General features: G+C 47.2%; 1 protein-coding gene across 1 annotated transcript in view; it reads left to right on the top strand.

Annotated features, from left to right (window-relative positions):
• The window catches only part of DNAI1 (dynein axonemal intermediate chain 1), a 243,505-nt gene that overhangs the window by 111,683 nt on the left and 114,256 nt on the right, over window positions 1-17,566 (top strand). The window contains exon 19 of the mRNA XM_077490558.1: window positions 2,016-2,115. Within this exon, the coding sequence (XP_077346684.1) occupies window positions 2,016-2,115 (100 nt within the window). The remainder of the gene's footprint in view (window positions 1-2,015; window positions 2,116-17,566) is intronic.

Here is a 17,566-nt window from a genome sequence, read left to right as displayed (position 1 = left end):
TACAGAGGGATGCACATAGGGGGAATACAGAGGGATGCACATAGGGGGAATACAGAGGGATGCACATAGGGGGAATACAGAGGAAGAGCACATAGGGGGAATACAGAGGGATGCACATAGGGGGAATACAGAGGAAGAGCACATAGGGGGAATACAGAGGGATGCACATAGGGGGAATACAGAGGGATGCACATAGGGGGAATACAGAGGGATGCACATAGGGGGAATACAGAGGAAGAGCACATAGGGGGAATACAGAGGGATGCACATAGGGGGAATACAGAGGAAGAGCACATAGGGGGAATACAGAGGGATGCACATAGGGGGAATACAGAGGGATGCACATAGGGGGAATACAGAGGGATGCACATAGGGGGAATACAGAGGAAGAGCACATATGGGGGATACAGAGGAAGAGCACATAGGGGGAATACAGAGGAAGAGCACATATGGGGGATACAGAGGAAGAGCACATAGGGGGAATACAAAGGAGGTGCACATAGGGGGAATACAGAGGGATGCACATAGGGGGAATACAGAGGGATGCACATAGGGGGAATACAGAGGAAGAGCACATAGGGGGAATACAGAGGAAGAGCACATATGGGGGATACAGAGGAAGAGCACATAGGGGGAATACAAAGGAGGTGCACATAGGGGGAATACAAAGGAGGTGCACATAGGGAGTGCAAATAGAAGATGCATAGGGGTGAGAGCTGAACTGGTAAAATATGCACAAATGGTTCTTACCGCTTAGGATCTGACCCTATAATGATCTTCCTTTAGTATTAGTACATCGTATATAATACACTATATTGGCAAAAGTATTGGGACGCCTGACACGAACATGAACTTTAACAGCTAGTTTACACTTGCTTCAGACACACTTTGTTAAAGCTCTCTGAACGCCAGTCAAAGCTCCTGTCACTAAAATAAATGGTTAGCTTACAGTCCTATTTACACCTTGCTTTTACTCGATGCTTTGCCTTTGGTGGGGCTTCAATGAGGCTTTGAGCGAGCTTTGCCATAGACTTCAATGGAGGCTTTGAGGCACCACTAAAGCTACATGGGGTATCATTTTTGAAGCAAAGCAAAAGCAAGGTGTAAACAGGACTGTAAGCTAACCATTTTATTTAGTGACAGGAGCTTTGACTGGCGTTCAGTGAGCTTTAACAAAGCGTGCCCGAAGCCTTGTTTTGAAGCAAGTGTAAACTAGCCGTTGTGTGTTTGGAGCTAGTTTAAATGAGCCTTAATAACATCCCAGTCTTAGTCCGTAGGGTTCAATATTGTATTGGCCCGCCCTTTGCAGCTCTAACAGCTTCAACTCTTCTGGGAAGGCCGTCCACACGGTTTAGGAGTGTGTGTATGGGAATGTTTTACCGTTCTTCCAGAAGCTCATTTGTGAGGTCAGGCAGTGATGTTGGATAAGAAGGCCTGGCTTGCAGTCTGTGCTCTAATTCATTCCAAAGGTGTTCTATCGGGTTGAGGTCAGGACTCTGTGCAGGCCAGTCAAGTTCCTCCACCCCAAACTCGCTCATCCATGTCTTTATGGACCTTGCCTTGTGCACTGGTGCGCAGTCATGTTGGAACAGGAAGGGGTCATCCCCAAACTGTTCCCACAAAGTTGGGAGCATGAAGTTTTCCAAAATGTCTTGATATGCTGACGCCTTAAGCGTTCCCTTCACTGGAACTAAGGGGGCCAAGCCCAACCCCTGAAAAACAACCCCCACACCATAATCCCCCCCCCCCTCCACCAAATGATTTGGACCAGTGCACAAAGCAAGGTCCATAAAGACATGGATGAGCGAGTTTGGGGTGGAGGAAGTAGACTGGCCTGGGTTTTTTCCAGCAGATGTTGGCTCAAACTTGTCTTGCATACATACGGTCACACAAATGTTGTCGGACCTCTGCTCCTCTATTAGTGGTGTCCTCATTGCTTATTATGTACATTTCCTTTGTGTCTGCCAGTCAGGGCAGTTATATTACCACTACTGACCACCAACTTCCTCTCACAGGACTCCCATGTTTGTGTTTGACCTAAACTCTGCAGTGGGGGACGTAGCTTGGGCGCCATACTCCTCCACCATCTTCGCCGCCGTTACCACCGATGGCAAGGTAGGTCGCTGTTTGGGATCTGTACAATGAATGTTCACGCTGATGAAAGGAATAGCTAATAATACAACCCCGCTGTTCTTAGCTGTCTAGAGAAATTTTATAATTATTCATGATTTCTTATTGTTTATAGAATCATTACTGAGCATGGAACACTCTAAAAATTCCAAAATTGCTGTCTGTGTCCCCAGCTGGGGACATTCTCCCTAGACGATCACCGTTCTGTCCTAAGGAAAAGGATATTATCATAGAGTGTAAGCTCTTGTGGCGCACTTCTGCCATGCTGAGGAGGAGGGGTTGGCACCACCATACATTCTGGTCCAGCACCCTCCACTGCCTTCATTACACTGGAAGAAACAATAGGTGTAGACACAGACTTGACAACCACACTTTCTGACACTGATTGGGGAACCACAGACTGGGGGGGACGACACTGACACCACAGATGGCCTCACAGACACCGATTGTGATGGGACAGAGACACTAGAATCCCCTGGTACAACCTCCGCCAACCCAGACTCTTCTCTATCCAGACGGAAGAATTCCTCCACTAGCTCAGGCTTATTGTGCAAAGCCTCAGGGCACCGGCTATAAGGGTGACCAACCTTATCACATAGGCTGCCTGGCTCAGTGTTCTCTGTACAGCACTGCGGTATATGTCAGAGCTATATAAATGTATAATAATAAAAAGTGTGTGTCTGTGGGGGGACATTAGAGTGTAAGCTCCTCTGGTGCAGAGACTGATGTAACCAGTTAAGTATCCTCTGTACAGCACTATGGTATATGTCAGAGCTATATAAATGTATAATAATAGTTTGTGATTGTGGGGGGAACATTAGAGTGTAAGCTCCTCTGGTACAGAGACTGATGTGACTGGCTCAGTGTTCTCTGTACAGCACTGCGGTATATGTCAGAGCTATATAAACAGTGTGAAAAGGTTGGAGGTACGGCGTAGTGCGTTCAGATGTCTCCGAGGTATCACAGCGCGGTGATGATTCAATAACAGTCTGGAATATTAATGAAAAGTGAGGCTCCTGCCGTAGCTCATCCATCATGTCAGAGAAATAGAATTGTCCTGTGGCCCCCGGTAATATTTATCCATACAATTATAAGACAGTTTGACAGAATAGTGCGCTCTCCTGCCTGGGGGAGCTCAGATTCTACTTCTCAATCTGATTTCTGCCCACTCTATGGGTAGAGTTGAGTTTGAGGCTCACCGCTGTCTTTGGGTTCTGCACTTTATTTTGGTGAAGCGTGTTTAAAGTGTACCTGCACGCTTTAATGGCAGGTAGTATATAATCATCTTCTCACGATCCTCCAGGAGCAAATATAAAACCTGGTACTTCCAGGTATGGGGAGCATGTAGTGTAATGCACTCCCCCTTTCTCCCATGTGATAGCACAGGTGCTTGGTGATTGGCCATTCAGGCGCCCAGTGTTGTCCCATAGGGGTGGTAAAGAATGCCCAGCCCAGTGTAATCTCCAGGCCACAAATTTATTGACGATGGGGCCACCATAAAAGTGAACCTGTTGCTTTGCCCTGTATCGTGAAATCAAAGGTTTACTTGACACACAGCTGCCCCAATTTCAAAAGTGACAACTGATGAAGGGGGGAAAAAACCCCCACACATTGTCATGGGAATAGGGGGAGGGGTATTCTCTCTGGGGGAGTTTGCTTAGCAACATGTTGCATGTTACACCCTAAATACAGGTTACAAAAGGTGCAGTTAGCATTTATAATCAGGTCATTCCTGCATCATATGTCCTATTCCCATAGACATGAGATGTATAGTAATCCCCCCTCATACATATGATGGGTAAAGATTCACCATCTGACCAAAATGCATTGTGAGTAATGGCTGCTGCGTTATAATAAGGGGCATTCGCGGGAAATTCGAGCACCGTGGAACAACCCATAATGCACTGCAAGATTGCAATGCATTGCTGTATGATGATTGGCCAAAGCATGCACCTGACCTGCATGCTTTGGCCAATCACAGTGTGCTCTGCTGAGAGAGACATAGTTGGCCAAAGGCAGGGTGCCTTTGGCCCATCATGGCTCAGGGGGACTAAGTCCACGCCCCACACTATATAAGGCTGCGTAGCCTATATCTACAGTGCATTCAGTGGTGTACAGTTGCTAATATAGTACAGGCAGTGTACACAGTATCTAATATAATGTGAACAGTTGCTAATACACTTCAGGCGGTGTACACATTATCTAATACAGTGTAGTGTGGTGCAAAACAAAAAATATGTCATGTCCAGAAGGCCACCAAGGAGAGGCAGATGCTCACAGGCCACTAAAAGAGGGCAAGCATGCTTTGGCAAATCACAGCGCTTTCTGCTGAGAAAGCCATAATTGGCCAAAGGCAGGGTTCCTTTGGCCAATCATGGCTCGGGGGGGACTAAGTTCACGCCCCACAGTATATAAGGCTGCTTACATAGCGGCCGTGTATAGTGTGTGGAGGGCAATAGATTGAGCTAGATTAGGCAGGCAGGTTGGTGGCAGTGTATTTGACTGATCTATATATTTTATATATATATATATATATATATATATATATATAAAATAGACTCTATATTCAGTCAGTGTAGTATACATAACACAGTGTATTGAAGTGGTTATGGGGAACCCCGTGCCAAAATAAAAATGGCGTGGGGTTTCCCCCCCAAAATCCATACCAGGCGCTTCAGGTATGGATTTTAAGGGAACCCCACGCCAAAATGTAAAAAAAAAAATGGTGTGCCCCCCCCCCCAAAAATCCATACTAGACCCTTATCTTGGTATGCAACGTGGCAGGCTGCAGGAAAAGGGGGGGGGGGTGAGAGAGTGCCTCCCCCCCTCCTGAACGGTACCAGGCCACATGTCCTCAAAATGGGGAGGATGCTTTTGGGTCCCTCCCCAAAGCACCTTGTCCCCATGTTGATGGGAACAAGGGCCTCATCCCCACAACCCTTGCCCGGTGGTTGTGGGGGTCTGAGGGTGGGGATCCCACTCCCCCCCCCATGTGAATGGGTATCGGGTACGTTGTACCCCTACCCATTAACCAAAAAAGTGTCAAAAATGTAACGACAGGAGACAGTTTTTGACAATTCCTTTATTTAAAAAAAAAAATGTCCCGCAATGTCCATTCATTTTCAATCATGGGTGGGAGGCGTCGCGCTGACTGCTGTCTTTGTTTATTTTTTTTGGTGACAGCTGTTATATAGGCAAGGGTGGGGCCATCCTGTGACGCTGGTGCTCTCTCGTTCCCCCTCACCCCTGCCAGGTTGCATGCTCGGATAAGGGTCCGGTATTAATTATTTTTTTTTTTTTGGCGTGGGTGTTCCTCTTAAAATCCATACCAGATCTGATGGGCCTGGTATGGATTTTAGGGGGGATCCCCACATCTTTTTTTTTTTTCTTTTTTTTTTCTTTTTTTTTGGCAAGGAGTTCCCCTTAATATCTATACCAGACCCGAAGGGCCTGGTATGGACTCGAGGGGGGGGGGGGGGGGGGAGAGAGAACTACGCCGTTTTTTATGTATATTGCCGGGATTCGGCGAGTAATTTGAAATGAAATTTTTTTCCGTTAGAGATGTAATTTTGCTGTGGTACTGTTATAAACACGGGAAAGATGCACTACTTTACATGCAGACTAAGGGGACCCCCAGACACGATATTTAAAGGAATATTTCTTTTTTTTTTTTTTCAATGCTTTATTTTTTCATAGGTTTCACAATACAATTCATTACAATCACACACTCTTCTTAATACATCTTAACCACTTTCAGACCGGACCAATTTGCTGGTCAAAGACCAGACCACTTTTTGCGATTCGGCACTGTGTCGCTTTAACTGACAATTGCGCGGTCGTGCGACGTGGCTCCCAAACAAAATTGACGTCCTTTTTTTCCCACAAATAGAGCTTTCTTTTGGTGGTATTTGATCACCCCTGCGGTTTTTCTTTTTTGCGCTATAAACAAAAATAGAGCGACAATTTTGAAAAAAACGCATTATTTTTTACTTTTTGTTATAATAAATATCCCCCAAAATATATAAAAAAACATTTTTTTCCCTCAATTTAGGCCGATACGTATTCTTCTACATATTTTTGGTTAAAAAAATCGCAATAAGCGATTATTGATTGGTTTGCGCAAAAGTTATAGCGTTTACAAAATAGGGATAGTTTTATAGCATTTTTATTAATAATTTTTTATTATTTTTTTTTTTTACTAGTAATGGCGGCTATCTGCGATTTTTATTGTGACTGCGACATTGCCGGGGACCCATCGGACATTTTTGACACATTTTTGGGACCATTGTCATTTATACAGTAATCACTGCTATATAAATGCAGTGATTCCTGTGTAAATGACACTGGCAGTGAAAGGGTTAACCTGTGGGTGGCAGTGTAGGGGTTAAGTGTTCCTAGGGGTGTGTTACTAACTGTGGGGGGGTTGGGCTTTCATTTAGTGTACACTGATCTCTGCTCCAATCACATGGAGCAGAGATCAGCGTCACTAGTTGCTAGGCAGAATGAGAAAATGTTGTTTATACAGCATTTCCTCCATTCCGCCGCTCCGTGAGACGATCGCGGGGATGCCTGCGGCGATCGAGTCCGCGGGTCCCGCGACCGGACTCACGGAGGTCCCGACCAGCGCGGGAGCGCGCCGCCGGCGGCACGCTCCCGATGGCACGGCGGCAACGAATATTGGACGTACATGTACGCCAATATGCCTGCCCGTGCCATGCTGTCGACGTACATCGTCGTGCGCTGGTCGGGAAGTGGTTAAGTAATTCTATCCATCTGTATATCTTGTATTACCTTTGATTGGCTCATAATTCCTAGTGATTTCCCTTTTTCTACTATTAGCCCACTCCCCTATCAAAAATTATCATCCCCCTCCCTAGCCCCCCCAAAAAAAAAAAAAAAAAGGAATTTATAACCCCCCTACCTCTCCCCTCTCATTATTATTGTTTCACTTTAAGCATTATTAAAATCACTGCTCCTGAAAAAAACGGTTGTTTTAAAAACTTTTTGCATTGATGCATGTCCCCTGGGGCAGGACCCGGGTCCTCAAACACTTTTTATGGCAATAACTTGCATATAAGCCTTTAAAATTAGCACTTTCGATTTTTCACGTTCGTGTCCCATAGACTTTAACGGCGTTCTCACAAATGTTTTGTCTGTACGCATGTTCTGTTGCAAACCGAAGGGGGAGGGGATGGTGTTTCGCTCATCCCTGCTTACTAATAGCATTAGGATAACCTTCCCCTTGTCCTTGTGACACCAGACTCTTCAAAGAACAGCACTCTGGTAGCCTTTTACTCCCTACCTATTATGTCCTCTATAGTGCCTTGTGTTTCCTTGGTTCTCCATTGTGGAACGCCTTGGATACCTTCACTGAACAGAATCATTGCTCTTGCTTTTCACAGTCCTTTTTAAAGATACAGTACTGTGCAAACGTTTTTGTTGTTGTTCAGTCGTTAAGTGATGTCTGACTTTTCGTGACCTCATGGACCATAGCATGCCAGGCGCACTCCACAAAAGTTTTAGGCAGATGTGAAAAAATTCTGTGAATGAATGCTTTCAAAAATAGAGGTCGTATTTAGTTTATTTTTATCAATTAACATAATGGAAAGTAAATGAACAGAGGAGAAATCCAAACCCAATCAATATTGGGTGTGACCACCCTTTGCTTTCAAACCAATGTCAATTCTTCTATGTAGACTTCCACGCAGTTTTTGAAGGAACTCAGCAGGTAGGTTGTTCCAAACATCTTGGAGAACTAAATACAGATCTTCTTTGGATGTCGGTTTCCTCAAATCCTTCTGTCTCTTCATGTAATACCAGACAGGCTCCATGATGGTGAGATTAGGTCTCTGTGGTGGCCAAACCATCACTCCCCGGACTTCTTGTTCTCATTTACACTGAAGATAGTTCTTAATGAGATTGGCTGTATGTTGGGGGTGGTTTTCCTGCTGCAGAATAAATTTGGGGCCAATCACACGCCTCCCCGATGATATTGCATGATGGATAAGTATATGCCTGTATCTCTCAGCATTGAGGGCACCATTTACAGTATACTGACCAAATCTCCAACTCCATTTGAAGAAATGCAGCCCAAACTTGCAAGAAACCTCCACCATGCTTCACAGTTGGCTGCAGAATTCATTAATGTAGCCCTTCGCCAATAAACTGCCTCCTTCTACAGCCAGATATTTCGCACTTTGACTCCTCAGTCCAGAGCACCTGCTGCCATTTTTCTGCACCCCGGTTCCCATGGTTTCATGTATATCCCTTCTCATGATATGTCTCTGTCTCTTGCAATCCTCCTACTATGTTGGAGAATATGCAGTTTGACCTATGTATGGCCTAGGTGCTTTACTTCTTAAAGTACCAGTATCTGTGCTGAAATTTTCGTGAAAGTAGGGACTATCGCTTCATATTCCTGGGAGCATTCTGTGATTGGATGAATCTTCTCACACACTCCTTCATTCTAGTTTGACAGACAGATGGTTTGCAGATCCCTTCATCCGATGTTCCCCAGTGAAACGGTGAGGGTATTTCTTGTAAGTGTGCCCATTCCTTCTTGTGTTGAAGCTTCCATCCCTATTAAATTCTGTATTTCTCTGGAGGATCCAAAGACAGAACAGTCTTAAAACCCATTGTAATTTTTTTCCCCTACATGGCATATTGCGAGTTCGGAGGCATTCGTAACAATGTGGTTCCTTGAAAGATGGTGCATCTTCTATTCTTTTTCACACTTAGTATTCTTTTGTTGTTAGGTGGATTCCTAACCTTAATTCCTGCTTGGTAGATGTTGCCCATTTATAAGGCCAATTGTCCAGATTCTTTGAATAATAGATTTGATACCCAGTCAGGCGGGTTATAATATGGCTGTCGCATCCCTTATATATCCCTATATGGAAGCAAACTGTTTTGGCCAAAGTAAAAAAATTTCCTTCCCATAGGTGTAGGCCATTTGGGTATCTCCCAAAGCCTGGTAAAAAATAACTCCCATCTACTGTTCTGCCTTTTTGCTAGGACATTGCTAAGACGCTCCCAGCCATTACTGCTCCCCCCCCCCCACCTTCACAGGAGTGAGCTCTTTCTCATATTCAACCTCCCTCGCATGCACGCTCTCTCCCCCATCATAGTAGCTTTGACATTAGCAGTGTTGCGACACAGGAAATAAGGACCTATGTGTGGGTCCTGTGATGGTGGGGGTTGAGCAGTAACAGCTGGGTGTGCCCTAGCAATTATTCTAGCAACAAGGCAGGACAGGACGTTGCCATCTCTAGGAGTTTTCCAGACAGTTTTTTTGAGGTACATAGATGGCCTAAAGCAGTGGTCTCCAAACTACGGCCCTAGGGCTGGATGGGGCCCTTTGCTTACCTTTATCCAGCCCTTGGGGCACTATCCCTACCACTGATACAAGACATTCTCCTATCTGACACCGACAATGGAGCACCATTTTTCCCACTGACCCCACTAAAGGGGCACTATTTTTCCCACTGACCCCACTAAAGGGGCACTATTTCTCCCACTGACCCCGCACTATTTCTCCCACTGACCCCACTAAAGGGGCACTATTTCTCCCACTGACCCCACTAAAGGGGCACTATTTCTCCCACTGACCCCACTAAAGGGGCACTATTTCTCCCACTGACCCCACTAAAGGGGCACTATTTCTCCCACTGTCACCACTAATGGGGCACTATTCCTACCTATGATACCAATGATGGGGCACTATTCCTCCCCCTAATACCAGATGCTTATTCCCACTGATGGCAGGAAAATTTCCACTCCCGCTGGCCAAAGTCCATCCCTCCTAGAGCCTGAAGGCCAATAAACCAGCCCTTTGTTTAGAATGTTTGGAGACACCTGGCCTAAAGGGTATTATCCAACTTTAGTCAAAGCTACAGGCATAAGCCGTTTTTTTTGGGCAAATATGAACTAACCCTTTAAGACTTTTCTTTTTGTTGACCACATTAAGCTGTTAGCCCGAGTCAGGGGTCTTCAAACTTTCTAAACAGAGACCAGTTTACTATCCTTCAGGATTTAGGAGGGTAAGACTGTGGCCAGTGGGAGTAGAAAATGCCCTATTATTGGTTTTAGTGGGAGGAATGACTCCCTATTGAGAGAGTCAGTGGGAGGAATAGTGTCCTATTGATGGTGTCAGTAGGAGTAATAGTGCCTCATATTTGGTATCAGTGGGAGGAATAGTGTCCTGAGGGCCAGATGAAGGCAAGCAGAGGGTCGCATTTGACCCCAGGGCTGCAGCTTGGATACCATTAGTCTAAAGCCTTGTACACACGGTCGGAGAATCCGTCGGAATGTGTCCTATCGGACCGTGTCGTCAGATAATCCGACTGTGTGTGGTATGCATCGGACTGATTCCGTCCGAATCTCCGTCGGACCCAATTTTCCAACATGTTGGAAATATTTCCCGACCAACTGGGCCGGTCGGACCTAATCCGATCATGTGTAGAGCATTTTGATCGGACCAAGTGTCACGCATGCTCAGATCAAATTCCTACATCAAAGCTATTGGCTACTAGCCTGAACGTAGTCCCATCGTAACGAAATTACGTCATCATGTTCTGAAAGATCGGATTTTTCGCCAACTTTGTCCGACCGTGTGTATGCAACAGTTTTGGACAAGATCCGACGGACAAAATCCGACGGGCAGAATCCGACGGATTTGGTTGTGGAAATCTCCGACCGTGTGTACAGGGGCTAAGTTATTTTCCTGTTGAGGGTAGTTGTTCCACCAGCTGATTTCTCTAAGGTGGATGATAAGTTATCCTCCACTTGATAGGTGAGGCCCATTGTTCCTTCATATCTTAGTTTTCCATTTCCTTCTGGGATTATCTGTCCTGGTCTGGAACACTAGGTTGATCTTTGGTGTCATTCTTATGATAATGACCATTCCTTATTAGGTTGACTCTTCTCCATCAAGCCCTTTGTTGAAACGTTAATTCCTTCTCCTACTCTTGTGGATAAATTCCCTCCGTGACCTTTTTCCACCCCTATGTTGGATTACTTTTTGGCATCCTACTTGTCCAAGAATTACTATTATCTTGTGTCCCTCAATGGACGATAAAAAAAAAATATGATTTTTGTACTTACCATAAAATGTTTTTCTTGAAATTCTTTGAGGGACACCGGAAAGCAGTAATTCTTGGACTTGTGGGTTATGTGGCTGCCTGAAGGTTTGGACACTCGCAATAAAGCAAAAAATTAAGCAAGCCACCATATAACCTCGCCTCTACCAAATCATACCTCCTTTTTTTATGAGCAAGAAAATAAAGCCTAATTACACAGAGGTGCAAAGCCGGCTTCCCTCAATGGACGAAAAAAATAATAATTAAACATAGTTTTTTTTTTTCTTGTTTTATTACTGATTTTTCTTTTGTGTGGAGGTCTCTTTTAAAACAGAGACCCCCTATTACTACAACTCTAAGCCCTTGTACACACGGTCGGACATTCCGATGGAAAATGTGAGTGTTGTCGGATAATCCGACTGTGTGTGGGCTCCATCGGACTGTTTCCTTCGGAATATCCGACACACAAAGTTTTAGAGCTGGGCTATAAAACTTTCCGACAACATGATCTGATCGGACTTTGTCCGATTGTGTGTAGAGAATTCCGATTGGACAAAGTGCCACGCATGCTCAGATCAAATTTCTAGACCAAAGTTATTGGCTACTAGCGTGAACATAGTCCCGTGGTAATGAAATAACGTCATCACGTTACGTACGATTGGATTTTCCAACAACTTTGTCCGACGGTGTGTATGCAACACCAGTTTCGGACAAAATCCATCTGACAAAATCCTACGGATTTTGTTGTCGGAATGTCCGACCATGTATACAAGGGCTTAGCTTTTTGTTTCAGAAGTTGTATAACTTCAGTTCCTTTTTTCCTTACTATATGGAAATTGGAGCACTCTGTGAGAGCAATAGACGTTTCCAAGGGTGAGCGTATCGGTATTCCGAGCATTGTGAAGCATTGGAATGGTCTCGTATTTGGCTGGTGGTACTGGGGAGATTTTGGAGCTGTAATTCATCAGCTGGGCCCTTGGCCTGCCATCTCTTCTTTGTCCTCAGGGAGGTTTTCATTACTCACAAGGATGTCATTGTTCAGCCACTGAGAAGACGTGTATAGCCAAGGCTCCATTCTGGCATGGGGGCATATAAATAGACTGGAGAAGCATTTATCTGCAGCCTGAGAACTTTCCACCTCTCCTCTGGCCTTGACAGTCATTGCCGCTTGTCGCTGGTCACGTGATCCTGCAAAATGATGGGAGGGTCATCAGTGGCAGGGTCCCGAGGCACTTAGACTTTTTCATTGTAGCTGATAGAAAACATTAGAAACGGCCCCTATTCTAAATCTCCTCTTAAAGCTGAAGTTTAATCTGCTCATATTGTTGCCCTCCATGGTTCTCCCTTTCTCTTCTCAACATACTAGTGAAGCTCACAGTGTGCAGTGAAATGAGAGTAAGCAATTTCAGTAGAGGAGAAGAGCCTGTACTACTGTGCAAGACTGATGGGAAGGCTGGAGGTTGCTTTAACCTATCAGTGCAAATTTGAAAGTCATTTCCAGAGCTTTTTATCTGCAGCTTTCGTTAAAGCGGAGGTCCACCCTAAAGTGGAGCTTCCGCTCATTGGAACCCTCCCCCCCTCCGGCGCCACAATTGGTATCTTTCAGGGGGGAATGGGGTGCAGGTACCTGTACAGTACAGGTATCTGCACCCACTTCCGGCATAGCTATCTGCAGAATATACGCCCCTTTCCGCAGATATCTACGCCACTTTCCGAAGGTCCCCCACTGTCTGCTGGGAAACACACGGATCCCAGAGACAGCAAGATGCGCAGTAGCGAACCGGGAAATGAAGCCGCAAGGCTCCACTTCCTGATTCCCATACCCAAGATGGCGGCGGCAGCACCCGAGAGACGATCGAGGGATCGGCTTCAGGTGCCGACATCGCGGGCGCGCTGGGCGGGTAAGTGTCATTATTTTAAAAGTCAGCAGCTGCAGTATTTGTAGCTGCTGGCTTTTAAAAAAAACAAAACGGCGGACTCCCGCTTTAAAGTTGTCCCTGGTGATCCTGCCATGAGGGTCCTTGTTCAGGCTGTTTTGCTTTTGTCTTTTAAGATCACTTTGCGGAAGGAAGAATAAAATAAAAACCTCTGGTGTATTAATGTGCTTTACTAAACAAAAATTCTGTACTCACATAAACTACTTACAATGTTAGGAAAACAATCCACGTCATACAGTGTAATACAAAATATGCATATAATATACACATGCACAAGCTATCTATCTTTCTGTCAGAAACCATGAAATCAGACAGAGACAGAAGTACAGTTAAATCACACTTGTTTAATAATAAAAGTAAAAAAGAATGAATGTAGTCAAAACCTAGCTAAAGTTCCGTAACCGGAACGTATAGTCAGCCAAGCCAGAAGTCAGGGATCAATGTAGTGGAATAGCAAGCAGGATCTGGAGCCAGAAGGGATGTCAGAAAAGCCAGTCTTTAAACAGGAATGCAGGAGATAGTTTCTTGTGATGTTGACCAAGGCAAAGGCAGAGATCCATTGGGCTAAATGGCTTAAGTAGGCAGGACTGACGAGCAGGATATCATCAACAGCTGTGGAGAGATAGGAGCTGGCAATTAGCCAACAGCTGAGCGGCCAGCTCAGAGAAGGAAGGGCTGAGCCCAGCCCTCACACTTTCCTAGCAAATTAGCATGGGCAATGTATGTGATAGGGATCCACTAAACAGTTACTTAACTTGGGTTATTCTGTAGATTTTGTGTCATCCCCAGATTGACGTTACCTCCTTGCACATACTGACTTGGTTGCTACGTGATTTTGGAGCCCCCTTCCTCCTTTATTATGGAGCTGTCTTCTCTTCCAGACTGCTCCTTGCTTCTTGGAGTCCACTAAAACTGTCATGGTTAGGCAGTAATCTTTCTCTGTCAGTTTACCTCTCCTCATGTGTTCAGATTAAGAGGCCAGCCACTCTCACCTGACTGCTTTTATAATCTATCCTCTAAGCATGGCTCCACCCCACCTCCTATCAGGGAACCCTATATTAACCTGGGCACTGCAAGCCAGCGGTGCTGATCAGCTATTATGTATACATTGTGTGTTTGGCTCCTGTTTCCTGCTTGCTGTGTGCTCTTCGTTTTGTCTCTGTTGCCGACCTTGGCGTGTTCTCGACTATTCCTGTCTGCTCGTGACCCTGACCTTTTGGCGTGTCCCGGACTATCCCTGTTTGCCGGTGACTCTGAACCTTTGGTGTGTACTCTGTTATTCCTGTCTGCTAGTCGCCTTGACCTCTGCCTTATCCCTTATTATCCTTGTTGTTCCAGCCTGCTGCTTCCTTCTCCTGTAGTCTACCATGAACGGGAGCTGTGAGACCCTAGGGGCCGCGACCTGGAGCCAGACTGCAGCACAGTCCATCCGCACCACCAGAAGCTCTGGTGAACACCTGCTGGCTCTTTGACTCTGCACCCTGGGGAATCTATGCTCTAGCTCCCACTGGGATCTGTGTTAGTGATCCAGTAGACCGGCTTCCTAAAACCTCCCTGGGTACTATCTGCAGCAGTCCATTCTAGGGTCCACTATCTTAGCGGTGCACTGTAGGTTAAAATGACCAAGCAGGTTTTACAACCACTTTAAAAAGACGTGAGAAGGTGTTAGAGGTGGGCAGGGAGGAGGAGCAGACATGAAGAAGACGTGAGAAGGAGTGAGAGGTGGGCAGGGAGGAGGAGCAGACATGAAGACGACTTGAGAAGGTGTGAGAGGTGGGCAGGGAGGTGGAGCAGACATGAAGAAGACTTGAGAAGGTGTGAGAGGTGGGCAGGGAGGAGGAGCGAACATGAATAAGACTTGAGAAGGAGTGATAGGTGGGCAGGGAGGAATGGACAGGAAGAAGACGTTAGAAGGAGTGAGAGGTGGGCAGGGAGGAAGAGCCGACAAGAAGAGGACTTGAGAAGGCATGAGAGGTGGTCAGGGAGGAGGAGAGCACAGGTAGAAGACCTGGGAAGGAGTGAGAGGTGGGCAGGGAGAAAGAGCGGACAAGAAGAGGACCTGGTAAGGAGTGAGAGATGGGCAAGGTGACAGTGGCGGATGGTGGGTTTTTTTTATTGGGTGGGCGGCAAACAGATCAGTGGAGTCCACGGATGGCACCCCCCACCCAATGTACAGGGGTCATGGGTAGCACCCAACACCCCCCCCCCCCCCCCGGTCGGTCAGTCAGTCAGGGACCCACACTTACCGCATCTTGCAGCGGGAGGTGGCGGCTTCTCTGCAGGCTGCTTATTTTTTCAATTCCCCAGGTCTCCTCCCTCTTTTCCTCTGTGTGCGTGCATCTCCTCCCTCCTTCTCCTGCCAGCCAATCGGATCTCCCTTTGGCCAATCGGGTGATGGGTCTCAGGACCTACTTCCTGATTGACCAGGAGGAGATTCAGTGTTACAATAGTGAATATTCAGTCCTCTGCGCTCCATGCCAACCCTTTTTTTAAAGCCTATTGAAACCTCTGGCTCTAATCACGTGTTTAACCCCCCCCCCCCATGGACCTAATGGATGGGCCACTGCTGCAGGGAGGAGGAGAGGACAAGAAGAAGATCAGAGAAGGAGTGAGAGGTGGACAGTGAGGAGGAGCAGGCAAGAAGACAATTGGAATGGAGTGAGAGGTGGGCAGGGAGGGGGAGCGGACAGGAAAAAGACGTGTGAAGGAGTGAGAGGTGGGCAGGGATGAGGAGCAGACAAGAAGACGACTTGGGATGGAGTGAGAGGTGGGCAGGGAGGAGGAGCAGACAAGAAGACGACTTGGGATGGAGTGAGAGGTGGGCAGGGATGAGGAGCAGACAAGAAGACAACTTGAGATTGAGTGAGAGGTGGGGAGGGAGGAGGAGCAGAAAAGAAGGCGACTTGGGATGGAGTGAGAGGTGGGCAGGGAGGAGGAGCAGACAAGAAGACGACTTGGGATGGAGTGAGAGGTGGGCAGAGAGGAGGAGCAGACAAGAAGACGACTTGGGATGGAGTGAGAGGTGGGCAGAGAGGAGGAGCAGACAAGAAGACGACTTGGGATGGAGTGAGAGGTGGGCAGAGAGGAGGAGCAGACAAGAAGACGACTTGGGATGGAGTGAGAGGTGGGCAGGGATGAGGAGCAGACAAGAAGACGACTTGGGATGGACTTAGAGGTGGGAAGGTAGGAGGAGCAGACAAGAAGACGACTTGGGATGGAGTGAGAGGTGGGCAGAGAGGAGGAGCAGACAAGAAGACGACTTGGGATGGAGTGAGAGGTGGACAGAGAGGAGGAGCAGACAAGAAGGCGACTTGGGATGGAGTGAGAGGTGGACAGAGAGGAGGAGCAGACAAGACGACTTGGGATGGAGTGAGAGGTGGACAGAGAGGAGGAGCAGACAAGAAGACGACTTGGGATGGAGAGAGAGTTGGGCAGGGAGGAGGAGCAGACAAGAAGGCGACTTGGGATGGAGTGAGAGGTGGGGAGGGAGGAGGAGCAGACAAGAAGATGACTTGGGATGGAGTGAGAGGTGGGCAGGGAGGAGGAGCAGACAAGAAGGCGACTTGGGATGGAGTGAGAGGTGGGGAGGGAGGAGGAGCAGACAAGAAGACGACTTGGGATGGAGTGAGAGGTGGGCAGGGAGGAGGAGCAGACAAGAAGACGACTTGGGATGGAGAGAGAGTTGGGCAGGGAGGAGGAGCAGACAAGAAGACGACTTGGGATGGAGAGAGAGTTGGGCAGGGAGGAGGAGCAGACAAGAAGACGACTTGGGATGGAGAGAGAGTTGGGCAGGGAGGAGGAGCAGACAAGAAGACGACTTGGGATGGAGTGAGAGTTGGGCAGGGAGGAGGAGCAGACAAGAAGACGACTTGGGATGGAGAGAGAGTTGGGCAGGGAGGAGGAGCAGACAAGAAGACGACTTGGGATGGAGTGAGAGGTGGGCAGGGAGGAGGAGCAGACAAGAAGACGACTTGGGATGGAGTGAGAGGTGGGCAGAGAGGAGGAGCAGACAAGAAGACGACTTGGGATGGAGTGAGAGGTGGGCAGGGAGGAGGAGCAGACAAGAAGACGACTTGGGATGGAGTGAGAGGTGGGCAGGGAGGAGGAGCAGACAAGAAGACGACTTGGGATGGAGTGAGAGGTGGGCAGAGAGGAGGAGCAGACAAGAAGATGACTTGGGATTGAGTGAGAGGTGGGCAGAGAGGAGGAGCAGACAAGAAGGCGACTTGGGATGGAGTGAGAGGTGGGGAGGGAGGAGGAGCAGACAAGAAGACGACTTGGGAAGGAGTGAGAGGTGGGCAGAGAGGAGGAGCAGACAAGAAGACGACTTGGGATTGAGTGAGAGGTGGGCAGGGAGGAGGAGCAGACAAGAAGACGACTTGGGAAGGAGTGAGAGGTGGGCAGGGATGAGGAGCAGACAAG

The sequence above is a fragment of the Lithobates pipiens genome, unplaced genomic scaffold (genome assembly GCF_037356315.1).
Source record: "Lithobates pipiens isolate NorthernLeopardFrog02 unplaced genomic scaffold, aLitPip1_a1.2 Scaffold_19, whole genome shotgun sequence".
NCBI classification, from domain to species: Eukaryota; Metazoa; Chordata; class Amphibia; order Anura; family Ranidae; genus Lithobates; species Lithobates pipiens.
This window is presented reverse-complemented; position numbering and strand designations above follow the sequence as displayed.